The following is a 27,484-nucleotide window of genomic DNA, read 5'->3' as shown; positions in this document are numbered from 1 at the left end:
TTCGGATCCGGTTGTCTTCGGAAACACATGTGGTGTTTTCTAGCAACTGAACAAATAAAACAATTACAGTAAAATACTTAGTAATTATAATAATTGTACGTATACCTGGTTATTTAGTGGTTTAACTACGCAAAATGGCAAAGGTAAGTGTTGTTTCTTAACCGAAATAGAATCTATATTTTTAGATGGAGACACTTCCTAACTGACTGACATAATTTATTATAATCCATACTCCCATACTATCCATACTAATATTATAAATGCGAAAGTGTGTCTGTCTGTCTGTCTGCTACGTTTTCACGGCCCAACCGCTGAACCGATTTTAATGAAAGGTACAGACTTGGGATACATCCCGGGGAAGGACATAGGCATTTTATTCCGGAAAATCGAAGAGTTCCTATGGGATTTAAAAAAGCCGAAATCCACGCGGGCGAAGCCGCGGGCATCCTCTAGTCTATATACATATAATAAAATTGTAGAAAAGTGGTGTCTGTACAATGGAAATATATAAAAAAAAGTAGCAGGGGTTGTAATTATACCGATGCCGAACCCGAAATTGTAATTAATTTTTTTTTGTCTGTTTGTCTGTGTGTTTGTGCACGCTAATATCAGAAACGGCTTATTCGATTTAGATACGGTTTTCATTAATATATTGTAGTAAGCTTCACTTAACATTTAGTGTTTATTTCATGTCAATCGGTTCATAAATAAAAAAGTTATGTCAATTTAAAGAATCACGGCGAACATTCACTATTCCACGCGAACGAAGTCGCGGGCACAGCTATTAATATTATATATGCGAAAGTTTCTGTCGGTCTGTCTGTCTGTCTGCTAGTTTTTCACGGCCCAACAGTTTAACCGATTTTGATGTGGACAGAGTTAGCTTACATCCCGGGGAAGGACATAATATTATTATGCCTCCGATTTGCGTCATCATTCCTCATACGCATTGCTAATGTTTGAAATACTCTGTCGCGATCTGTGTTTCCTACAAATTTCAATACGGGTATCTTTAAAACAAGAGTGAATAGGCATCTTCTAGGTAAACGCGTCCCATCTTAGACCACATCATCACTTTCCATCAGGTGTGATTGTGGTCAAGCGTTTTCCAGGAAAATCAAAGAGTTCCCACGGGATCCTGAAAGTCCCATCCATTTAATCGTATTTTATGAAATTTGGTACAGACGTAGCTAACATCCCTGAAACTGACATAGACAACTTTTTATCCTGGAAAATTAAAGAACTCGATGGCTTCCCTGGTGCAGTGGTAAGCGCTGTGGTCTTATTAGTGGGAGGTCCCGGGTTTGATTACCGGCAGGGGTGTGGAATTTATAATATCTAAACTGGTCTGGTCTGGTGGGAGGCTTCGGCCGCGGCTAAAGCCGTGCCGCCAAGCAATATAGCGTTCCGGTACGATGCCGTGTAGAAACCAAAGGAGTATGGGTTTAATTAAAACTGCCATACCCCTTCCAGGTTCGCTTCCATCTTAGACTGAAATCACTTACCACCAGGTGAGATTGCAGTCAAGGGCCTAGCTTGTATCTGATTAAAAAAAAAGTTCCTACGGGATTTTTAAAAACCTAAATCCACGCGGGCGAAGTCGCGGACATCATCTATACATATAATAATACATATAATAAAATTGTAAAAAAGTGGTGTCTGTACAATGGAAATATATAAAAAAAAAGTAGCAGGGGTTGTTATTATATCGATGCCGAACCCGAAATTGTAATTTTTTTTTTTGTCTGTTTGTCTGTTTGTCTGTGTGTTTGTGCACGCTAATATCAGAAACGGCTTATTCGATTTAGATACGGTTTTCACTAATATATTGTAGTAAGCTTCACTTAACATTTAGTGTTTATTTCATGTCAATCGGTTCATAAATAAAAAAGTTATGTCAATTTAAAGAATCACGGCGAACATAATTCAAAATATGCTGCCCGAAAAGTCACTATTCCACGCGAACGAAGTCGCGGGCACAGCTAGTCTAGTAATAATATGATCAACAGTTGATGACTAGCGTAGTGGACGTTGCTGTCTTATATTCAGTGGGAAGGACCTCCCACTGAATATAAGAATGTATGAAAAAACGATTATAATACCAGAATTACGAATCAAAGAATAATGTGTTATACCTCATTTGAATTGGCATTAAATCAGCAATTTTTTTTGATACAGGGTCACTTTTCCGTAGTACATTTTTTTTCATAGTGCGCTTTTAAAGTGACATTTAATTTTTGGTAACGCTTTAAAAGTTTTGGAAAAAATTAATTGCTCTTGTAATTTGGTAGCCAGAGCCTCAATAGAAGGTTTGTAGTGCTGATACATTATTTAGTAACGACACAACATCGTTTGTTTTATTGTTTTTTATCACACTTTTTTTTAATTAGTCTAATTGTAAGAGAATTTGGTATTTTGTTAAAAAATCCAAAAGTATTCATAACTTTTAGGGCAATGTAAATATGGGCATGCTGTAGAATTTTTTTTTTGTTGGAAATGACCTATTTTCCTATTGCGTTTGATCCACGACTTTTTGGACACCCTGTATATAGCGACTTCGTCTGTGGTGGCGTGAGCTGGCGCGCGTGTTGTGACTTTTTGGAGTGTTTTTTTGTTAGAAGTGGCCGGTTTTTGTGTTCTGCTGGTGTTTATTGGTGGTGGAACTGACTGGGAAGCGCTCTAAAGAGGCGCCGCGTGTATGTCGGCGGGCGCCGGCACAGACGAAGTCCATACTTATACATATAGTTTCCCTAACTTGTATTAACTACAAACTTGACAGTGTAATTATAAATAATTAATAATAATAAATAGGCTTCATTGTTTTCTTATTGCTAGTTACATAAACATGTGTTATATTATATATTATAAAATAAAAAACTAACACTTAACAATAGACCGCAAACTCAGCATAGCGGAGCATTGATAGCAATGCCTATAGTTTATTATTGTAAATTGAATATTTGAAAAGAGCAACCGCCGAGTTTCTTGCTGGTTCTTCCCGGTAGGGCATTCCGAATCAATGGTAGATTATTTTGACAATTCAAAAGCACTTGTAAAAGTTTAGTTGAATAAAAATATTTTGAATTTTGAAAATTTAGTATCATGGGATTACGTAACAGAGCGAACGCTATACTAAATTCTTTCCGTGGATAAAGTATATGTAGTTTATATGTAATATCGCCTAAATGGTAAGTTTAAATTGGTCGACAGATGGCGCTGTAGGCTATTCCAACGCGTCATATTGGAGTTTATATAAGGATATAAGATGCATAGGGACACAATCAATGGCGAAGAATATTCCTCATCCACCTAACTTTCCAAGAATTTTTGACAAGTCTGCAACCCTGATACTTATACAAGTACCACCGCGGCTGCAGACTTTATACTACAAATACAATACGACAATAGTTTATAGTCATGTGTCATTAAAATTATGAACGATTTGATCATTAGACCCGGGTCGTGTAAATGATTGCAATCATTCGTTTAGAACGGATTCGATGTAGAGGTGTAAAAGTAACGAAAACGAGCGTACCCGTATGCATTCGTTACTATAACAATTAGGACTCGTTACTATCGTATCGTTACTCGTTATTTTTGATACCACGTAAGATGAACGAATCGAGTCGTATTGCGTACGACAGTATGATGTCGCGGCGTCCGCGTCGCAACATTCGTAATTTGTAGAAAACATACTTAAGTCTACAGTACATACAAAGCTGCGTAAGGTGCAATTTCTCACTTTTCCGTATTTTGAACCAGACATGTGTTTAAGTTGTTCTCAATTTAGTTTGATTTAATAAGTGTAGAACTACAAGTGAACTGTTGACGGAATCTACTAAATTTAAAAAAAAAATTACTTTGAGCTTGAGCTTATGTTAAATATCTATACTAATAAATAAAATTGGAGTGTCTGTCTGTAATTTCGAAATAACTACCTCATATTAAGCTCATATGATTATTTGAACGATACCTTATCAGAATCACTCGTTTTTAAAATTAACAATAAACTAAACAAACATCGGTCTTTGTAACGTACGTTTTTAAATTCACCGAGAGAGCGCGCCTGCGCGTAAAACATTCAACAACAAACATTTCAATGCACGCATCTACGGTACTTGCGTGAACCGAAACGGTATAGGAACGGCCATACGACGCAAAATGCGAGTAACGAGATGCATTTGTGAGTAACGTTTCGTTACTTGGTACTAGATGGCGCACCCGTTACTCAGTAACGAATACATACGGTTCGAACTCTATGGGTCAACTGTCATGTAAAAAGTTTCTTGACAGACGGACAGACAGACAGACAACGAAGTGATCCTGGGTACCGTTTTCCTTTTGAGGGGCGGAAACCTAAAAACTGAAGAAAAATACCCAATTAAGATAATAACGGGTTTAGTATCAAATACAAGGTAAGTAATTAAGAAAATATTATTATCTATACAAAGTACCTACACTAACTTTAAGTAGTTAAGAATATGTAATATAATAATATAAATGCAAAAGTGTGTCTGTCTGTTACAAGTTAGCCCTTGACTGCAATCTTACCTGGTGGTAAGTGATAATGCAGTCTAGATGAAAGCGGGCTAACCTGGAAGAGGTATGGCAGTTTTAATTAAACCCATACTCCTTTGGTTTCTACACGGTATCGTACCGGAACGCTAAATCGCTTGGCGGCACGGCTTTGCCGGTAGGGTGGTAACTAGCCACGGCCGAAGCCTCCCACCAGACCAGACCAGATATTTAGAAATTATACCTATATCCCTGTCGGGAATCGAACCCGGGACCTCGCACTAATAAGACCACATCGCTTACCACTGCTCCAGGGAGACCGTCGAACCTACTTTAGCTTTAACAAAAAAAAAAATTAAAAAAAAACCTCAATAGCTCAACGGTTATAGGAGCGGACTGAAATCCGAAAGGTCGGCGGTTCAAACCCCACCCGTTGCACTATTGTCGTACCCACTCCTAGCACAAGCTTTACGCTTAGTTGGAGGGGAAAGGGGAACGTTAGTCATGATTCAAATGGCTTAGATTAATTTTTTTTTAAATTCCAGGTCAAGATACCAACATTCAAGCTCAACAATGGGCTAGACATCCCAGCGCTGGGCTACGGGACGTGGGTTGGACTTAACGACAAAGTAAGTTGTATGTATCAAGATTGATAAAAAACCGGCCAAGTGCGAGTCAGATTCGCGCACTGAGGGTTCCGTACTCGGGTAATTTTTCTGACATTTTGCACGATAAATCAATAACTATTATGCATAGAAATAAATGAAAATCTGATTTAGAATAATATAGAGGTAAATCCCCCCCCCAAGCCACTTGGTGTAGTTATCTTACTTTGAAAATTGAAACACATTTTAATTTTTTTTTTTTTAGTATGTAACTACAAATTCACGGTTTTCGGATTTATTCCTTTACTTGTGCTATAAGACCTACCCAGTACCCACCTACCACATTTCATGATTCTAGGTCAACGGGAAGTACCCTATAGGTTTCTTGACAGACATACGTTTGTATGGAGCGAGTGACGGAGAGACCCCTCTTAAAGCTTTATTTGATTAATCCAAAGATGGAGCTCATAACAGAAGATATACCGAAGCTAGCAGAAGCGATGGGCTACGCTATAGACGCGGGGTTCCGGCATATAGACACCGCACACCTGTACAGAGTGGAACCAGAAGTGGGCCAGGTGGTGGCGCAGAAGATAAAAGAGGGAGTCGTCAAGAGAGAAGACCTCTTTATCACTACTAAGGTAACTACAGTGGACCCCCGGTAATCCGACAAACGTTTTGCAGGGCAGTGTCGGACTATCGAATTTGTCGGATTATAGAGTACTGCGTAAGAACCCCTATAGTCCGGCGTTTTTTACAAAAGAGTACCTCGTAATCCGACAAATTAAAGATCCAACGATAAGATTCTATATGTTATACATACCTAGTTACCTACTCTGAAACACAAGTCATAGGTTCTTTACTATGTATGTCAAAAGTAAACTACATCACATAACACTAATACTATAAAGGGGAAAGTTTGTGTGTATGTGTATATGTATGTGTGTGTATGTTGGTTACTCCTTCACGCAAAAAACTACTAAACGGATTGGGCTGAAATTAAGATTGGAGATGGATAATACCCTGGATTAGCAAATAGGCTACTTTTTATCCCGGAAAATTAAAGTGTTCCCACGGGATTTTTATAAAACTTACATTCACGCGAACGAAGTCGCGGGCATCAGCTAGTTCAATAATAAAATAGACTTGTCGGATTACAGGGGGTGCCGGATTAGGCAGGGGCCGGATTACCGGGGGTCCACTGTACTTGTAAAACAGTGGCTAGGAGTAATAGGAGTAAAAATCCGGCCAAGTGCGAGTCAAACTCGCGCACTGAGGGTTCCGTACTCGGATAATTTTTTCGATATTTTGCACGATATATCAATAAGAGGGGTCTCTCCGTCACTCGTTCCATACAAACGTAGTTCCAATTTCATTTGAATATTAAGCAACCAAAGTCCATGAAATTTTGCAAATGCAAATTTAAAAACTACATAATATTTTTAGAAAAATCTAAAACACCACAGACACAGATGTTAGTTTCTAGAATATGTCTGCAAAATTTCATGGACTCTGGTTGCTTAATATTCAAATGAAATTGGAACTACGATTGTATGGAGTAAGTGACGGAGAGAGCCCTGTTAAGGATTCCGTTTTTTGCCATTTGGCTACGGAACCCTAAAAACTATTAAGCATAAAAATAAATAAAAATCGGCTTTAGAATATACAGGTGAAGCCCTTTCATATGATACCCCACTTGGTATAGTTGTCTTACTTTGAAAATTGAAACATTTTTTTTTTAAATGATGTGAACGCAAATTCGCGGTTTTCAGATTTCGTCCTTTACTTGTGCTATAAGACCTACCTACCTGCCAAATTTCATGATTCTAGGTCAACGGGAAGTACCCTATAGGTTTTCTTGACAGACACGACGGACGGACGGACGGACGGACTGCTAAAATGGGTCAAAAAAATCAAAATGGTCAGGGTTTGGTTTCGCCAGCCAGCCCCGGCTGAGTTTGTGAAAAATACGGTAGCTTTATCTATCCCGTATTTTATTTTCGCAACTACGGGTTTCTGTATTAACATTACCCGAAATACGGGGTTTAACCCGTAAAATACGGGGCATCTAGCAATCCTAATATATGGCTATTATATGTATTTTCAGGTTTGGAACCATAACCACCGACCAGCCGATGTGGAGAAGTCAGTCAAGGGATCGCTGAAGCGTTTAGGATTGGATTACATTGACTGTGTGCTCATGCATTGGCCGATGTCTATATCTGTAAGTACTACAAGTGTAAATTAAAAATTTATAACACCCCCGACAAGTGAAGGTTTCAGTAATTAGAAAAGAGCTGATAACTTTCAAACGGCTGAACCGATTTCCTTGGATTATAGCTAAGAACACTCGATCAAGCCACCTTTCAAACAAAAAAAACTAAATTAAAATCGGTTCATTAGTTTCGGAGCTACAATTCCACAGACAGATACACACGTCAAACTTATAACACCCCTCTTTTTGGGTCGGGGGTTAAAAATGTAGTACAGTGCTCGGCAGAAATTGTATATCGAATTTTAAAAAGAGATTTTGGCTTCTTAGAGCGTCGTCTCTGTCACTCATACCTATGTTACGTTTCGTCGGTCTCAACGATAGAGACAACACTCTACGAAACCGTTATCTCTTACTAAAGTTCGATGCTATTCTTTCCGATGAATATTTCTTGCCGGGCACTGTACCTACCTATATTAACTTACTTCACTTACTCAATGATCCATAGAGGATCTTGGCTTTCAATCCTAGAAGCTGTTTCTCATGTTTTTAACCCCCGACCCAAAAAGAGGGGTGTTATAAGTTTGGCGTGTGTATCTATGTATCTGTGTATCTGTCTGTGGCATCGTAGTTCCTAAACTAATGAACATATTTTAATTTAGTTTTTATTTTTATTTGAAAGGTGGCTTGATCGAGAGTGTTCTTAGCTATAATCCAAGGAAATCGGTTCAGCCGTTTGAAAGTTATCAGCTCTTTTCTAGTTACTGTAACCTTCACTTGTCGGGGGTGTTATAAATTTTTAATTTACACTTGTTCCTTGCAAAGTTTTCTCCTACCCTACCATTAGATTCTTTTTGTAGAGCGTTAAGCCAGACATTTGAGAAGTTTAATCCTAAATTAAGTGAGCCTATGAGTGGGCTGGTGACATCCATATTGTCACGCAAGTCGAGTTGGTGAAGCTGAATGAAGGGATGACGGAGCGGCTTTTCTGGCATAGCACTTACAAACTTGCTACTTTAGAAATAGAAATAGAATCTGCTTGCCACCCTTGAATTGTACACGGAATCAGTCAGTCAGTTAAAACTAGCATAGCCCGCAAATTCGTCTGGTAAAAAAGTGCCCAATCCTTATCCTTCGCTTTCTGCCTCGTTGAAGGCGTAGACGGAATAAACAAACAGACAGACACAATTTTTTATCTATAATATTGAAAATGGTTTCCAGGTAGACGGAGTAGACGAGAAGATAGACTACATAGACACATGGCATGGGTTCGAGTCCGTGTTGAAGCAGGGGTTGGTCAAGACCATTGGTGTATCTAACTTCAATGTTGAACAACTGACGCGTCTGCTGGCCAACGCGTCGGTGGTGCCCGCGATCAACCAGGTTGAGGTAAGGTGTCTATGCTGTCGCGCTATTGGTTCCTCAGTCGACCATTTGCTTCCCGAAAATTAACAGGGCTCTCTCCGTCACTCGTTTCATACAATCGTAGTTCCAATTTCATTGGAATATTAAGCAACCAAAGTCCATGAAATTTTGCAGACATATTCTAGAAACTAATATCTATGTCTGTGGTGTTTTAGATTTTTCTAAAAATGCGTAGTTTTAAAATTACAGGGGCTCAAAGATTTGTATGAAAATTTTTAAGACCGCGTAACTTTGAAACCAAATATTTTAACGGAAATCTGGAAAACTACAGACATAGATATTAGTTTCTAGAATATGTCTGCAAAATTTCATGGACTTTGGTTGCTTAATATTCAAATGAAATTGGAACTACGATTGTATGAAACGAGTGCCGGAGAGAGCCCTCTTAAGACGACATTTGAAAAGTAAGACGGTTGCTGGCGACGATGGTACCTGAGTAAAGTAAAAGTAAAATATTCTTTATTGTACACCAACAAGACAGTAATATATATATAACATTATAGATTTATGTACAAAAGGCGGCCTTATCGCTAAAATAGCGATCTCTTCCAGGCAACCTTAGGGTGAGGAGGTAATAAAAATTAAAAAAAGTGGAAGTGAAATGTACTAATAAAATAAAGTAAATAAACATAATGTATATATAAAATTTAAAATAAATAATTAAGTAAATAATAATAATAATATTACAGTAAATAAGAACGGAATAAGGATAGGAATAGACGACAGATACGAGGAATAAAAAGTAGAAATAAATAAAATATAAGCACATCAGATTGAGGATAAATAGAATAGTTTCAGATAAACAGATAGATAGATAAAATCAAGGTTCAGGTAAGGTGGCTATTAGGGTGGTCCTTATTCCTAAGAAAAAAATTTTTTTTCTTAAATTTCGCGGGGCACCACGTTATTTGATTATATACCATTAGAAAGTATTTCAGTATTTTCTTTGAATTTTTTAAATGACATTTAGAGGTCGCTACCAAGGTTTGAATTTTACACAAGTAAAAGGTCAATTTTTTTTTTTTGTTTTTTAAATTTATTATTTTAGGGCATAGATAATGGGGAGATATATCGATATGTGGCTTAGTAATAGATCTAGAATAACAAATAATAATAGAATAATAGGCGTAATACGTTAATATGGAGAAGTGCTTATGGCTTATGATTTTGTTTGTATGATCGGTCCAAATCTCGACGCGTCGGTAAAGATGAGGGGAGGCAGGGGAAGAACCGATTGTCTATGTGAGCGCGTAAAATGTAAAATAAACACCTAAATGAAACCATAATTTGAGCTGTCCTTCAACGCTTTTTGTAAAAATTTTGACAGCTGGTAGCGACCTCTAAATCTTAACAAAACAAAAAACAAAAAATACTTATTTCATATTTAGAGGTATATAATCAAATGAGAAAGTGCCCCGGGGATAATTCAAAAGTCGAAAAATAAGGACCACCCTAGTGGCTATGCTGCCGCCTGATTGGTCTGCACGGGCGTGGCAGAACAACGAGAGCGCGATTTGGGATCCCCAACCTCACTTCATGAAGCCCTCGGCAGCCTGGGCGGTCTACTCGGCTTCTGGAGCGAGCTTGGCTGGCTGGAGTGAAGACTTCGGCGGGGAGGGGCAACGCACGCACAACAGACGGAAACGTTGAAGTGCGGAAACAACAATATATAGAGTGCCATCGGTTTGGAGATCCGCCAAAGCGATTGAAACTCTCTATCGCCTAAATCAAATGGATCACACACATCCCTAATTCGTCTGCGCTGGATTTTGCGCGCCTCTCGCTCTTCATATAATGAAATTAAATAATTATAAAAATTAACGGCCATCGCAATTCCGACAAATTATCTCGTCCGCTAGAAACGACAACGACAATTATGCCTATTTTAAATGTCAAAAGTCGAGAAAATTACGTTGGCATGTTAGTGCTCGTAGACAAAAATACCACAGATAAGTAAAAATTAAGTTTATCTCTACTTGTGACGTCACGAGACGATTGACGTTTGCAACCATGTTAGCTTCGGTAGACATAGAGAGATAAGACGACAAAATGCGTAGACAAAATTATCTCGCGAGGTGCATGTTAGGCCAACAGAGAGAAGAAAGAACCATTACGCTATGATGCTAGTTTCAAATACCCGTTTTCCTCCACAGATAAACCTGAATCTCGGCCAGAAAGACCTGGTCGATTTTTGCAAGAAGCACAATATCCTAGTGGTAGCGTACACCCCATTTGGCAGCTTCTATAGAGACGCTCCCGTTGGCGCTGCGACCTCTCACGATGACCCAATCTTGATGAAAATTGCTGGGAAACACAACAAGGCTGTCCCACAAGTGGCCTTGAGATATCTGGTAAGTACCGCTAAGTACTGAACTGAGAATTGAGACTTCAACACTGTCAGTAGTTAACATAACCGACGTCCGCGACCGACATCAGCGTACGAGAAATTCAGCCAAACATAAACCATTAGGACCTGAGACCCTCAACAAAGGATCACGACCCTCAGCAATGAGGAATACAAGGATGAAAATTGCTGGGAAACACAGCAAGACTGTCCCACAAGTGGCCGTGAGATATCTGGTAAGTACCACTAAGTACTGAATTGAGAATTGAGACTTTAACACTGTCAGTAGGTATACATAACCGACGTCCGCGACCGACATCAGCGTACGAGAAATTCAGCCAAACATAAACCATTAGGACCTGAGACCCTCAACAAAGGATCACGACCCTCAGCAATGAGGAATACAATGATGAAAGTTGCTGGGAAACACAGCAAGACTGTCCCACAAGTGGCCTTGAGATATCTTGCCTTGTTTAAAGCTTATTGTATGAGTTTTTATACTTCACAACTATGGATCAATTACACCAAAAGATCTTTTAACATCCTCAGGGTACAGTATAATGATGCCCTTCGCATTTTATTAAAAATGCCAAGGTATTGTAGTGCGTCGGGCATGTTCGCCGACGCTGGAGTCCCGGACTACTACGCCATTATACGAAATAGAATTGCGGGTTTCTGGGAAACAGTCCGCAATTCTAAAAATAAGATGCTTAAAGTCGTCGCTCAGGCGTCCCCTGACAATGTGTTCTATAAACACTGGCTCCGGGTACACCAGATCCCTAACGTAAAATGACTAACTATTTCATTTTAAACTATTTTAATTTTTATATTATATTTTGTATTTTTTACTGTTTATATGGGTCCCTAACCTGCAATAAAACGATTTTTTTTTTTTTTTTTTTTTTTTTTTTTTATCCGGTAAGTACCACTAAGTATTGAATTGAGAATTGCGACTTCAACACTGTCAGTATGCATAACTGATGTCCGCGACCGACATCAGCGTACGAGAAATTCAGCCAAACATAAACCATTAGGACCTGAGACCCTCAACAAAGGATCACGACCCTCAGCAATGAGGAATACAAGGATGAAAATTGCTGGGAAACACAGCAAGACTGTCCCACAAGTGGCCTTGAGATATCTGGTAAGTACCACTAAGTACTGAATTGAGAATTGAGACTTCAAGACTGTCGGTATGCATAACCGACGTCCGTGACCGACATCAGCGTGCGAGAAATTCAGCCAAACATAAACCATTAGGACCTGAGACCCTCAACAAAGGATCACGACCCTCAGCAATGAGGAATACAATGATGAAAGTTGCTGGGAAACACGACAAGGCTGTCCCAAAAGTGGCCTTGAGATATTTGGTAAGTACCACTAAGTACTGAATTGAGAATTGAGACTTCAACACTGTCAGTATGCATAACCGACGTCTGTGACCGACATCAGCGTACGAGAAATTCAGTCAAACATAAACCATTGGGACCTGAGACCCTCAACAAAGGATCACGACCCTCAGCAATGAGGAATACAATGATGAAAATTGCTGGGAAACACAACAAGACTGTCCCACAAGTGGCCTTGAGATATTTGGTAAGTACCACTAAGTACTGAATTGAGAATTGAGACTTCAACACTGTCAGTATGCATAACTGATGTCCGCGACCGACATCAGCGTACGAGAAATTCAGCCAAACATAAACCATTAGGACCTGAGACCCTCAACAAAGGATCACGACCCTCAGCAATGAGGAATACAATGATGAAAGTTGCTGGGAAACACAACAAGACTGTCCCACAAGTGGCCTTGAGGTATTTGGTAAGTACCGCTAAGTACTTGAGAATTGAGACTTCAACACTGTCAGTAGGTATGCATAACCGACGTCCGCGACCGACATCAGCGTACGAGAAATTCAGTCACACATAAACCATTAGGACCTGAGACCATCAACAAAGGATCACGACCCTCAGCAATGAGGAATACAATGACGAAAATTGCTGGGAAACACAGCAAGACTGTCCCACAAGTGGCCTTGAGATATCTGGTAAGTACCACTAAGTACTGAATTGAGACTTCAAGACTGTCAGTATGCATAACCGACGTCTGCGACCGACATCAGCGTACGAAAAATTCAGTTAAGCATAAACCCCCTACCATAAGGATTATGACCTAGTAGCTATTTAAAACCCATGGGAACTCTTTGATTTTCCAGAAGAAAAGTAACCTTTGTATTATAATCTATCTCCGTTCCAAATTTCAGCCAAATCCGTCCAGTAGTTTTTGCGTGAAAGAGTAACAAACACACACACACATATAAACTTTCGCCTTTATAATATTAGTGCGATAATAGTTTTGAAATCATTTTTTTTTTAATATACAAATTATTTATCTTTTCTTTTTTCCAGTATCAACGCGGTATCGTCAGCATACCAAAATCGATAACGAAATCGAGAATTCTGCAAAACGCATCGATATTCGATTTCGAGCTCGACGAAGAAGACGTCAAAACACTAGAAAATCTCGACAATAACTATCGAACTGTCCGACCCTGGTTTTGGCAGAATTATGAAAACTATCCTTTCGACAAAATTGATGGTGAAATACCTAAATGTCCTCCAACTTTGCTCGCACCCTAAGGCCTAAGGCCTAAGACCTTATTTAAGGGGCATGAGACGGGTCTGCCCGGGAAATTCAAATTTTATTTGGTTTTTCGCAATTTGTTAACTAATACGACAAAGTAGGCTTATGGCATTCTAGTTGCGACAATGGCAGTATCATTTTCACGTGTTTATATAAAAATCTTTATTTGATAAGGTCGAGTATAAAAAATTAGCTCTAGTATCGACTAATTTGTGAGTTACAGTCGATACTAGAGCTAATTTCTTAAACTGGACCCTTTCAAGTGAAGATTTTTATATAAATAGGTGGGGATGATACTGTTACTGTCGCAAATAGAATGTCATAAGCCTACTTTGTCGTATTAGTTTACAAATTGCGAAAAACCAAATAAGATTTGAATTTCGCGGGCAGACCGCAGCCAAGATAATACGTAAGAAATGTTTTGTCATAGCCGCGAAAAATCACCAACTCGCAATATAATATGGCATTTATATATTTCAATTAAGTCTTAATAATACTGAGTAACTTCAAATGGTACTGTATCTCATAAAACACAAAGTTCAGTTTTGACAAAAATCTGTATGTATGTATGGTGGAGTCATACAACTTTGATACTTACCTCAAAGTTGAAAACTAAAACCCGACTGCGATCGTCTTAATAAACGCTGAAATATTATAGTAAAATTGTTTTTCTGTCGCTTGGTATATTTTAATGTTGTTACATTTATATTTATGAACTCAACATTTTCTCCTCTTTCATTTGACACCCTACTTTATACAAAAGCAAAAAAAAATTTTGGAGACTCCGATTTTTTTTGAAGATCAATTTTTCGTATAAAATGTTAGCATATATCACCCGAACCTTTACGACGAATCAATTAACACCTCATTCATCAAAATCGGCCCAGTGGTTTAGGCGCTACGGTGGAACACACAGAATCTAGATACAAACATACATACATACATAGACTGCTAAAATCATTACCCTTCCTTTTGACTTTGTCGCAGTCGGGTAATAACTCGGAAAAGTAACACTTTGGAAGATTTTACTAATACTAGTTTGTATTGATGCCAGCTATTGATAAATGCAGGTTTTATGCGATATTTTATTGCTTCGTTGTACTCTTGAGAACCTATTTACGGTTCATGATATACAGCCCACTGACAGACAGACAGACAGACAAACACCGGAGGTTTAGTAATAGGGTTCCGTTGACTAGGGAACCTTTCAAATGGTGGAGGATCAAGGAATCTGTGTAGTAAATAAATAAGATTTTGACATATTTCCTTGTTTTATTCACATTCCTTTCATCATTAAGGCGTACGTCACTGCCGCGCGTCGCGGCTGGAGAGAATATCGTGCGGGGCGCTGCCGCGACGCGCAGTTCAGTTGCAGTTCAGTTCGAGTGCGTGGGCACCTTTATCATCGTATCATTTCAGCTTGCGGACGTCCAACCTTTTCCAAAAAGCGCTAACCCATCAATTTTTGATTCCGATTGAGTAGGCTGTGTAGGCCCTACTACCGCTACTGAATTTTATTTATTTCTATGCATAATAGGTTTTGATTTATCATACAAATTGGCGGCTAAAATACCCGAGTACGGAACCCTCGGTGCGCGAGTCTGAGTCGCACTTGGCCGGTTTTTACTTAAATTATTATGTACGGGATGCCCGCGGCTTCGCCCGCGTGGTTTTCGTTTTTTTAAATCCCGTAGGAACTCTTTGATTTTCCGGGATAATAAGTAGCCTATGTCCCCGGGATGCATCCCAAGTCTGTAATCGGTTCATCAGTTGGGCCGTGAAAACGTAGCAGACAGACAGACAGACAGACAGACAGACAGACACTTTTTCGCATTTATAATATTAGTATGGATTTTTGCAAGCTGTGATAGTCTAGTTGAGACGTCCGACTCTTAATCGAGGTCGGGGGTTCGATCCCGGGCACGCACCTTTAACTTTTCGGAGATGTGTGTTTTTAACCCCCGACCCAAAAATAGGAGTGTTATAAGTTTGACGTGTGTATCTGTCTGTGGCATCGTAGCTCCTAAACTAATGAACCGATTTTAATTTAGTTTTTTTTGTTTGAAAGGTGGCTTGATCGAGAGTGTTCTTAGCTATAATCCAAGAAAATCGGTTCAGCCGTTTGAAAGTTATCAGCTCTTTTCTAGTTACTGTAACCTTCACTTTTCGGGGGTGTTGTAAATTAATTTACACTTGAAATAAATATCACTTGCTTTAACGGTGAAGGAAAACATCGTTGAAACCTGCATACTTGAAAATTCTCCATAATGTTCTGAAAGGTGTGTGGAGTCTGCCAATCCGCGCTTGGCCAGCGTGGCAGACTGTGGCCAACCCCCTTCTCACTCTGAGAGGAGACCCGTGCTCTGTAGTGAGCCGGCAATGAGCTGATCATGATGAAGCATTTTTGCACACTGTAGAAGTAGGTACTATCGGGAAGTGAATGACACTATCAAAGCTTAACAGGGCTCTCTCCGTCACTCGTTTCATACAATCGTAGTTCCAATTTCGTTTGAATATTAAGCAACCAAAGTCCATGAAATGCAGACATATTCTAGAAACTAATATCTATGTCTGTGGTTTTCCAGATTTCTGTTAAAATATTCGGTTTCAAAGTTACGCGTTCTTAAAAAATTTCATACAAACCTTTGAGCCCCTGTAATTTTAAAACTACAAATTTTTAGAAAAATCTAAAACACAACAGACACAGATATTAGTTTCTAGAATATGTCTGCAAAATTTCATGGACTTTGGTTGCTTAGTATTCAAATGAAATTGGAACTACGATTGTATGAAACGAGTGACGGAGAGAGCCCCGTTAAATAGGTACCTACCTATGTTGGTTACGTTTGACCTTGTATCTTTTATCATACTGGCCTTTCAAAAACCCAGTTCTAATTTTGACAACGAAAATTGAGTTTTATTCCTTGAAAAATAAGACTTAAAATTGAATTCTTGTTTAGTTTTGAGGTCGGTTCCCAAATGTGATTTATAGATAAAACGCAAAGAAGTAAGTCTAATTTGCAAAATATTTTTATTTTAACTGTTATCTATTCATCCAGACTTGATAATCGTTAGTTAAAAGTCGGTCAAAAACGAGTCAGACTCGCACACGAAGAGTTCCGTACAAGAAATAACACTTTTTTTAGGGTTCCGTACCTCAAAAGGAAAAACGGAACCCTTATAGGATCACTTTGTTGTCTGTCTGTCCGTCAGTGGTGTCTGTCAAGAAAACTAATAGGGTACTTTCCGTTGACCTAGAATCATGAAATTTGGCATGTAGGTGTAGGTCTTATAGCACAAGTAAAGGAAAAATCCGAACACCGTGAATTTGTGGTTAACTAGGTAGAGGTAGGTAGATACATTACAAGAAAATGTGTTCGTGAACAATTAATAATAATGTAATCAAATAACAATTTTCAAAGTAAGATAACTATACCAAGAAAGGTATCATATTATGAAAGGACTTTACCTGCTCATTCTAAAACAGATTTTTATTCATTTTTGTGCATAATAGTTTTTGATTAATCGTGCAAAATTTCGAAAAAAATATCCGAGTAAGGAACCCTCGGTGCGCGAGTCTGACTCGCACTTGATCAGTTTTTTATAAAAACACGAATACGAACGGAATACGAATGAGTACACAAAAGCCCTGAGAGGTAAAATAAAAATTATCATAATACGATAACGTATTATGCATAACACCATCCACGAACAAGTTATGCTATGTGGCCTATGAGTTGCAGTGTTATAATCCAAGAGAGTGTGGCTTTAGAGAAGACGCTTGACAGATGCTCAAAAGAGCTTTGAAGATTTTGGCCTGTCTAGTAATCTGCCATGTTTCTTTTGACGTGACAACGTCTTATAATTCGATAGAGCCGGCTGCACGCACGAAAAAACATGACTCACGCGGCGTTACCTCGCTCTGAGGCGTTCCATGTAAGGCTTGTAGTGCAAGCGAGAGCGCGGATCGAGCGACAAAGAAGCACAATCGGCCTTTGTTGTCACGTTCAACTATCGTCAGTAAACCGACTTTACAGACAACCAATTTTTTTTTTTTTGCCCAAATAGCTGTCACGCATAAAACCTATATTAATCAATAGCCGGCATCAATACAAACAAGTATTGTATGATATACAAGGAACCAAAAGCTTAATTTGCTATAGGTAATCCACCAAACCAAAGAAATCTGCATGGTGCAACATGCAGCATGTGACATGCACCGCCCGCCCTCCCACTGATAAACATGCAGGTAAAGCCAGCCATCAAGCAAGCCACACGCACCACCACCACGCAGCACCACACAAATCCCAACACCGCTCGACGCACGTTTCGCCCCGACACCGGAGCATCCTTAGGAGATGTAGACCTTACAATGCCTAATTGCAAAGGGACGATCGTGAGAAATGCACCGTCTTCAATGAGAAGAAAAAGTCAAAGAAGAACTCTACGTCTCATACGATGAGTTTCCGTACTACAACCTTTCCTCTGTTATCAAGCACTTCCATAAATTATCCGACAGGCTCTTTCACTATAAATAGCTAGGAAACAAAAACAGTGAAGGCTGTGATCAGTTTCTCAAGAGAACGTGAAGTGAGCGGGCGCCATGTTGTTATATCTTATCATATCGACGCTAATATATAATTGCGTAAGTTTTTACCTAATTACTTATATTTTTTACTATAATAATAAAATTATTATTTGCATCATATTAAGTACTAGAGGATGCCCGCGACTTCATCCGCGTGGATTTAGGTTTTTAAAGATCCCGTGGGAACTGTTTGATTTTCCGGGATGAAAAGTTGCCTATGTCAATTACAGGGACGCAAGCTACCTCGGTACCTTTGATACAAATAGGCTAAGCGGATGGGTCTTTAGGAATCCCGTGGAAACTCTTTGATCTTCCGGGTTAAAAAGTAGTCTATGTCCGTCCCCGGGATATAAGCTGACCCTGCACCAAATTTCGTCAGAATCGGTTAAACTGTTGGGCCGTGAAAACGTAGCAGACAGACAGACAGACACCCCAGAGTCTTCAAGATGCTTATAAAAGTTATTCTTTTTTTCTGTGTTGCAGATGTGTGATGAAAATGACGGAGGCAAAGCACCAAGGATCACCTTGAATGATGGCAACTCCATGCCTGTGTTGGGACTTGGTACATTTCTAGGATTTGATGAGGTAAATGGTTTTGCATACCAAGGAGCCATTATTCTTTTTTTTAACTGACCAAGTGCAAGTCGGAATCGCGCACGAAGGGTTCCGTGCCATCGCACATGAAGTAATATCTATATACATATAATAAAATTGTAGAAAAGTGGTGTCTGTACAATGGAAATATATAAAAAAAGTAGCAGGGGTTGTTATTATATCGATGCCGAACCCGAAATTGTAATTAAATTTTTTTTTGTCTGTTTGTCTGTGTGTTTGTGCACGCTAATATCAGAAACGGCTTATTCGATTTAGATACGGTTTTCACTAATATATTGTAGTAAGCTTCACTTAACATTCAGTGTTTATTTCATGTCAATCGGTTCATAAATAAAAAAGTTATGTCAATTTAAAGAATCACGCTGCCCGAAAAGTCACTATTCCACGCGAACGAAGTCGCGGGCACAGCTAGTAAGTAATAAGTATATCTACTTTTAATTTTTTTTTGTGATGTAACAACGAATTCACGGCTTTCGGATTTTTCTTTTACTTGTGCTATTCTGCCAAATTTCATGACTCTAGATCAATGGGAAATAGGTATCCTATAGGATTACCTTGACAGACGGACAGACAGACAACGAAGTGATCCTATAAGGGTTCCTTTTTTCCTATTGAGCCGTGGAATCCTCAAAAACCAACATAGTCAGCGAGAAGATAGAAGAATATCAAAATAATCGCAATGCAAATTAAAAAATTGGTTGTCTGTAAAGTCGGTTTACTGACGATAGTTGAACGTGACAACAAAGGCCGATTGTGCTTCTTTGTCGCTCGTTCCGCGCTCTCGCTTGCACTTCAAGCCTTACATGGAACGCCTCAGAGCGAGGTAACGCCGCATGAGTCATGTTTTTTCGTGCGTGCAGCCGGCTCTATCGAATTATAAGACGTTGTCACGTCAAAATAAATAAATATGTAAGAACGGTCGGCCTTAGTATTCGAGTAGCAATTTCGCGAAACTATTGCATCAAAAACCTGTGTGTTTATAGAAAAAGGTCATAAGTATGACCCTTTTCTATACACACACCTAACGCATGTGATAACCGTGCAACGCGAATATTATGATCATTAAGGCGCTACACGACTTACGGCCTTTGACTGTACATTGTTGTGTTATAATATCTTACCCATAACTTCTTATGATACGGAACCCTCTGTGTGCGAGTCGGACTCGCACTTGGCAGCACCCAATAAAGTGTGGCGTGTTAGTTGTTACCAATTAATGAATATTTACCAAATAAACGTGTGCTTTCAGAAAGGCCAGAAGAAAGTTGAAGAAGGGGAAGTGGAACTCCCTGTGAGCTGGGCGCTGAGTGCTGGTTACAGGTAACAATAAGCTTGTTTAGGATATAGTGGTTTTTAGGGTTCCGTACCTCAAAAGTAAAAACGAAACCCTTTTAGGATCACTTTGTGGTCTGTCAATCTGTTTTAGAATGCAAGAAACAGTTAAAAATTATTTTGCTATAATCCGCCAACAGAAAAAATCTGTATGGTCAAACATGCAGTTACAAGCTAAGCACCGCTTACCTCCCCAACCAAGCAATAAAGTCAAGTTCCCAAGCAAGCACTGCCACCACCATTCACATGCACCACCACACAAGACTTTTCCACTACTCTCGACGCACGTTTCGCCCCGACACCGGAGCATCCTCAGGAGATTTCGACTTTACAATGCTGTATTGTCTAGCTCTGTTTTAGAATGTAAAGGTATCATATGGTACACCACTTGGTATAGTTATCTTACCTTGAAAACTGAAAATACTAAATATTTGTTCATGAACACATTTTAATTTTTTTTTTGTGATGTAACCACAAATCCACGGTTTTCGGATTTTTTCTTTACTTGGGCTATATAAGACCCATTTGTCTGCCATTCTAGGTAGACGGGAAGTATCCTATAGGTTGTCTTGACAGACAGACAGACGGACGGACGGACAGAGATGGGTTCCCAACGAGTCACACCAAAACGAGTAACAGTGTGACCCCTCGGGAAGATTTATTTTAACATGAACGGGTGATGATGAGAGACAGACTAAGGGTTCCGTTTTTTCTTTTGATGTATGGAACCCTAAAAATGAAAAAACGGATTGGTTTAAATATATAAGTAGGTAAGTTAGACTTCGTCTGTGTTGGTGTTGGCTGGCGGGCGTGCTCTGCCTTTTTGGAGTGTTTTTGTTGTTAAAACTGACTGGAAAGCGCTCTAAGGGGGTGCCGTGCGTGTGTCGGCGAGCGCTGACACAGACGGAGTCCATACTTGTATAGTTTAACTAACTTGTTACAAATAACTACAAACTTGACATTGGCTAATCTTTGTAAAGCCAGACGAGAGAAAAAAAAGTAGGTACAACTTAATTATTCATGTTTTATATTTATTTATTTTTTATACTGAACATATTACAATACAACTTAAAGCTAACCATAAGAACCTTTACAGAATGATAGACACAGCCTCTCTGTACTTCAATGAGGAGCAGGTTGGTCTCGGAGTCAGAAGGTCTGGAGTCCCGAGAGAAAATGTGTTTCTTGTCACGAAGGTATTTGACTGGTTTTTAACCCCCGACCCAAAAAGAGGGGTGTTATTAGTTTGACGTGTGTATCTATGTATCTGTCTGTGGCACCGTAGCGCCTAATCTAATGAACCGATTTTAATTTAGTTTTTTTGTTCGAAAGGTGGCTTGATCGAGAGTGTTCTTAGCTATAATCCAAGAAAATCGGTTCAGCCGTTTGGAAGTTATTAGCTCTTTTCTAGTTACTGTAACCTTCACTTGTCGGGGGTGTTATAAATTTTTAATTTACACTTAGTATAGATTAGTATAGATCTCAGGGAAAAGATCGAATTAGGTCTTAGGAACATCGACAGGAAATCACACTAATATTATAAAGGAGAAAGTGTGTATGTGTGTGTGTATGTTTGTTACTCCTTTACGCTAAAATTACTGGGCCGTTTTGGTTGAAATTTAGAACTAGAAGAGATAGACTAGATCCTGGATTAATACATAGGCTACTTTACTTTTTATCCCGTAAAAATCCTTGTTTCCCGCGCGATTTTAAAAATCTATATCCACGCGAACGAAGTCGCGGGCATCAGCTAGTTCCACAGTATAAATAACTCAATATCAATATAATATTGACCCTCAATAGCTCAACCGGTAAACGAGTGGACTGAAAAGACCGAAAGGTCGACGGTTCAAACCCCGCCCGTTGCACTATTGTCGTACCTACTCCTAGCACAAGCCTGACGCTTAGTTGGAGAGGAAAAGGGAATATTAGTCATTTAACATGGCTAATATTCTTTAAAAAAAAAAAAAACTATTTTGAATGATTTCAGCTGGGTCTCAACGAGCAAAGGGACGTAGTTGGCGCGCTGAGTAGATCCCTCAGTCGACTCAACATGACCTACGTAGATTTGTACTTGATACACAACCCTGTTGCTATAAAGGTATGAAGCTCATAGTTTTTTTTTTAAATTAGTTAACTTTTTTTTAATGAAAATATTACAGTAAAACTTAAAGCTCATAGTTGAAGTAGTAGATCTATTCCGGAAAACCTGCATCAATCTATACTTGTTTTCTTCTCTCGACTATCTTGGTCGGTTCAAATAAATACCCCGTCCCGCCACACGCAGGAAAAAAGGTATTTATGTCCCCATGTTTAAATTATAAAACCTACGCTACTACTACAACTTTTTTTTTTTTTTTTTTTTTTTTTTTATTTACTATTTATATACTCATACACATACATACGTACATACCATATTTAAATTATAAAACCTACGCTACTACTACAGATATTTTATTTTTTATTATTAATTACAATTTATATACTCATTCACATACATACATACACATACATATTCTTAATTTGCGATATTATCACGTAGCGTATGTTGTTCCGGCTGTGTGTGGTGAACAAAAACAGTATCTCCTAGCACTTTGGATATCATAATTGAAGTGTGTATTGCTGCTTGTTTTTGAAGAATACTTATGTCGATGTTGGTATCTAATGTATCTATATATTTTTTAATGCTTCTAGCTACTACACCCGTCGCACCTATTACAATTGGAATTACTGTCGCTTGTGTATCCCACAAACGACTGACTTCGGTTTTTAAAAGATGGTACTTACTTAACTTCTCTATTTCTTTAGGCCCTATATTATAATCTGATGGAACTGTTATATCTATTAAAAATGTTCGGTTTTTATTTTTATCTATGTAAATTAAATCGGGTCTGTTATGAGTTACGGTGACATCAGTTTGAACTGGCATTTCCCATAAGATTTTTGCGGTTGCGTTTTCTATAACTTGCGGTTGGGTGAGAATTTCTTTCCACCACAGGTTGGAGACTTCAAAGTTGTGTTTTTTGGCCAGACACCAGTAGACGTATTGTACAAGGTTATTATGCCTTTTGACATAATAGGTCCCTGCCAATTTTTCACACCCTGAAATAATGTGCTGCGTGGTTTCATCTTTGGTTGCACATAGGCGACATTTTCCATCTACTGGTTCTTTTAGTATGTCGCGTTGATGTTGTCGCGTCATGACGGCTTGATCCTGTATGGCAAATATTGAGGCCTCAATGCTTGGAGATATCTGTTGCCTTTTCATCCATTTAAATGAAAGTTCCTTGTATACATTAGCCTGATCTAGTACTTTCTTAGGAAATTGGCCATGTAACTGTTTACTTCGCCATGCTTCATTGTGTCTTTTTATTATTGCGTCCTTAATCTCTTTATTCGTATGTATATTTTTTTGTTGTAAATGTAACTCTCTTTCTATCTCTTGTGCTTCCTTCATTATTGAGTATTTATCCCTATGTGTATCGTGTTGTACTATTGCTTTAATAAGGTAATCGCTTTCTTCATTTAAATATTGTTTATATTTCACTATCTGTGACTTATACATGAACTCTACATTTATAATAATATTATAAAGAGGAAACCTTTGTATTTTTGTATGTTTGTATTGAATAGGCTCAAAAACTACTGGACCGATTTCAAAATTTCTTTTACCATTACTTAGAGGGATTCTTCCGAATCCGTATAGGCTATATTTTATCCCGGAAAATAGAAAAAATAAATGTCCACCCGTGCGAAGCCGGGGCGGGTCGCTAGTCATTTATACAAGGAACCAAAAGCTTAATTTGCTATAATCCGCCAAACCAAAGAAATCTGTATGGTGCATCATGCAGCATGCGACATGCACCGCCCGCCCTCCCACTGATAAACATGTAGGAAAAACAACAGGTTTTTGGGATTGGTGTGGTGCTGCGTGGTGCTGGTATGACTTGCTTGGTGGCTGGCTTTTCCTGCATGTTTATCAGTATTCCAATGTTGAGTGATTTGAAAGAGTTTGTATCCTTTGTACCTAAGACAACAGATGGCAAACGGGTGGAGAAAATAGAGGATTTTAGGCTGCAAATGCAGCGCTGGCGGTCCTTTGTCCGTGGCCTTTGGTCTGAAATAAACCTATCAAAATTATTGTTGTTGTTGTTTTAATTTTACTGTACGTTCGTAATGGCTCAACTATAGTAAATAATTAATTAGTAATTAATAGTGAGTAATTAGTTGCACTGGGCAGGCCATGTCTGTCGTAGAACTGACGGCCGTTGGGGCAGACGTGTTCTGGAGTGGAGACCGCGTACCGGTAAGCGCAGTGTGGGACGACCTCCTGCCCGCTGGACCGATGACCTGAAGAAGGTGGCGGGGAGCGGGTGGGTGAGGAAGGCGACCGTGTTTGGTAGCGCGCTCTTGGGAAGGCCTATGTCCAGCATTGGACGCTTACAGGCAGATGGAATGGAATGGAAAAAATGAGTTGCACAAATAATTCTTTTCAGGCCGATGGAAGCGGAGACTTTGATGTCGTAGACTACGTGGACACGTGGAAAGGAATGGAGGAAGCCAAACGACAGGGCTTGGCCAAGTCCATCGGTATATCCAACTTCAATATCAGCCAAATGGAACGACTCTTGGACAACTGTGAGGTCAAACCCGCTGTTTTACAAGTTGAGGTATGAAATGAAATTAAAAAATGAAAATTTGTTAATCCCGTCGTACCCACTCCTCGCACAAACTTTACGCTTAGTTGGAGGGGAAAGGGGAATGTTAGTCATGATTAAAATGGCTAATATTCTTTAAAAAAAATTATTACAACACCCCCGACAAGTGAAGGTTACAGTAACTAGAAAAGAGCAGATAACTTTCAAACGGCTGAACCGATTTTCTTGGATTATAGCTAAGAGCACTCTCGATCAAGCCACCTTTCAAACAAAAAAAAAAAATTAAAATCGGTTCATTAGTTTAGGAGCTACGATGCCACAGACAGATACCTAAGACAAATAATTTTAGATATTACTGAAAAATCTCAGGATTTATCGTAGTTCAAACTTTCAGTTGCTAAACGACTGAATAATAAAGGTTGCCTGGTAGAGATTGCTCCAAGCAATAAGGCCGCCTTTGCACACAATTGTTTTTTTTCTGTTTTCTTCTTTCCGTGTTGTGTTCCTATACATGTGTTTTTGTGTGCAATAAAGTGTTTCTATCTATCTATCTATCTATACCTAAGTAATCACACTAATATTATAAAGGCGAAAGTTTGTATGTGTGTGTGTGTGTGTGTGTGTGTGTATGTTTGTTACTCCTTCACGCAAAAACTACTGGACGGATTTAGCTGAAATTTAGAATGGAGATAGATAATATCCTGGATTAGCACATAGGCTACTTTTTATCCCGGAAAATCAAAGAGTTCCCACGGGATTTCAAAAAACCTAAATCCACGCGGGCGAAGTCGCGGGCATCGGCTAGTAGGTAAATATTTTATGACATCTTTCAGGTCAACTTAAATCTAGCTCAAAACAAGATCCTAAACTTCACCAAAGCCAACAACATAGCGGTGATGGCGTACACTCCTTTTGGTTCACTATTCGAGAAGAAAACTGATGCCCCTCCACCAAGAGCTGATAACCCAATCCTTGTTGGACTAGCTTTCAAATACAAGAAAACTGTACCTCAAATTGTACTTAGGTATCTGGTAAGTTATTAGGGTTCCGTACCTCAAAAGGAAAAACGGAACCCTTATAGGATCACTTTGTTGTCTGTCTGTCTGTCTGTCTGTCCGTCCGTCCGTCCTGTCTGTTAAGAAAACCTATAGGGTACTTCCCGTTGACCTAGAATCACGAAATTTGATAGGTAGGTAGGTATTATAGCACAAGTACAGGAATAAATCTGAAAACCGCGAATTTGTGGTTACATCATTAAAAAAAAAATTGTTTCAATTTTCAAAATAAGATAACTATACCAAGTGGGGTATCATATGAAAGGGCTTTACCTGTATATCCTAAAACAGATTTTTATTTATTTTTATGTATAACAGTTTTTGATTTATCGTGCAAAATGTTGAAAAAAAACCCGAGTACGGAACCCGCGCGAGTCTGAGTTGCACTTGGCCGGTTTTTTAGACAAAGTACTAAAAGAAGAAATGTTTTCAACGAATAATTGGAATGCCCTCCCAAAACATACGCGAGAACACAGGTTACAACTCGTAGAGGGTTTTCGAGAGATCTATCTGATAAAACTAATGGCAAAATAAATTATTTAATTAGAGCGCGATTGCTATCGAAGCACCTATTAATTTTTTTGATGGTGTATATTATTATTATTTGTTTCCTGTATTTTGATATCAATTTAGATCTGGTCTGTTATCTTACCTGATGATAAATATCCAGGATGATTTCCAGGATCATAATGGAATAGTTATTTAAAATATACCTTCATTTTTCAGGTACAAAAAGGTGTGATACCGATCCCAAAATCGATTCGTAAGGAGAGAATCGAGGAAAACATCGATATATTTGATTTTGAATTAAGTGATACAGATATGGAAAGATTAGGTCAGTTCAATTTTGTGTTTTGATAATATGATTTACCTATAAATTAAAGTTTTGTGAACTTAACAGATCGATGTTATTTTTGCTAAGATATATTTACTTAAGGGGCATGAGACGTGTCTGCCGGCGAAATTCAAATTTAATTTGGTTTTTTGCAATTTGTAAATTAATACGACAACGTAGGCTTATGCTATTTTAATTGCGACAATGGCAGTATCATCCTCTTATATAAACCTGTGAGGATGATACTGCCATTGTCGCAATTAAAATGCCATAAGCCTACGTTGTCGTATTAGTTTACAAAATGCGAAAAACCAAATTAAATTTGAATTTCGCGGGCACATCCGTCGCATCCACCTTAAAGACCTCAAGGGCGGTATTAGGCTACTCTGATCCCAGAAAAATATAACGGGATTTTTTAACCGAAATCTACGCGGGTATAGGTATCTACTGGTTACGTATATGTACATATAATATCACAATGGAACAATATTTTTTTTCAGGTGAATTTAACAAGGACTACAGAACAGTGTGGCCATCCTTCTGGCAAGATCACCCCTACTACCCGTTTGAGAAAAAAGCCGTCGCAGAGCCCGACATTTTCAAATCAGGGAGGCAGAAAGAATAAGAATAACTCATAAAAAAAATATTTTCATACA

The 27,484-nt window shown here is 38.8% G+C and overlaps 1 protein-coding gene across 1 annotated transcript; it reads left to right on the top strand.

The window, feature by feature from the left end:
• LOC123878934 lies at positions 1 to 27,484 on the top strand. Its single transcript, XM_045926310.1, has 16 exons — positions 1 to 143; positions 5,061 to 5,144; positions 5,579 to 5,761; positions 7,228 to 7,344; positions 8,554 to 8,721; positions 10,911 to 11,108; positions 13,511 to 13,739; positions 18,341 to 18,390; positions 18,817 to 18,918; positions 20,198 to 20,268; positions 21,377 to 21,476; positions 22,271 to 22,381; positions 24,777 to 24,950; positions 25,772 to 25,969; positions 26,720 to 26,828; positions 27,329 to 27,484. Exons 1-16 carry the CDS (start codon positions 135 to 137, stop codon positions 27,451 to 27,453), a joined length of 2,028 nt encoding a protein of 675 aa, XP_045782266.1. The 5' UTR covers positions 1 to 134; the 3' UTR covers positions 27,454 to 27,484.

The sequence above is a fragment of the Maniola jurtina genome, chromosome 27 (assembly GCF_905333055.1).
Source record: "Maniola jurtina chromosome 27, ilManJurt1.1, whole genome shotgun sequence".
NCBI lineage: Eukaryota > Metazoa > Arthropoda > Insecta > Lepidoptera > Nymphalidae > Maniola > Maniola jurtina.
Note: the sequence above shows the minus strand (reverse complement) of the source record. Positions and strands in the feature narration are given on the sequence as shown.

Bases quoted from the DNA above. Each gene is read 5' to 3' on its own strand.
- LOC123878934 (XM_045926310.1), top strand. The intron at 8,722-10,910 runs GTAAGGTGTCTA...TTTCCTCCACAG, and splicing joins CCGCGATCAACCAGGTTGAG to ATAAACCTGAATCTCGGCCA. The intron at 11,109-13,510 runs GTAAGTACCGCT...TCTTTTTTCCAG, and splicing joins AAGTGGCCTTGAGATATCTG to TATCAACGCGGTATCGTCAG.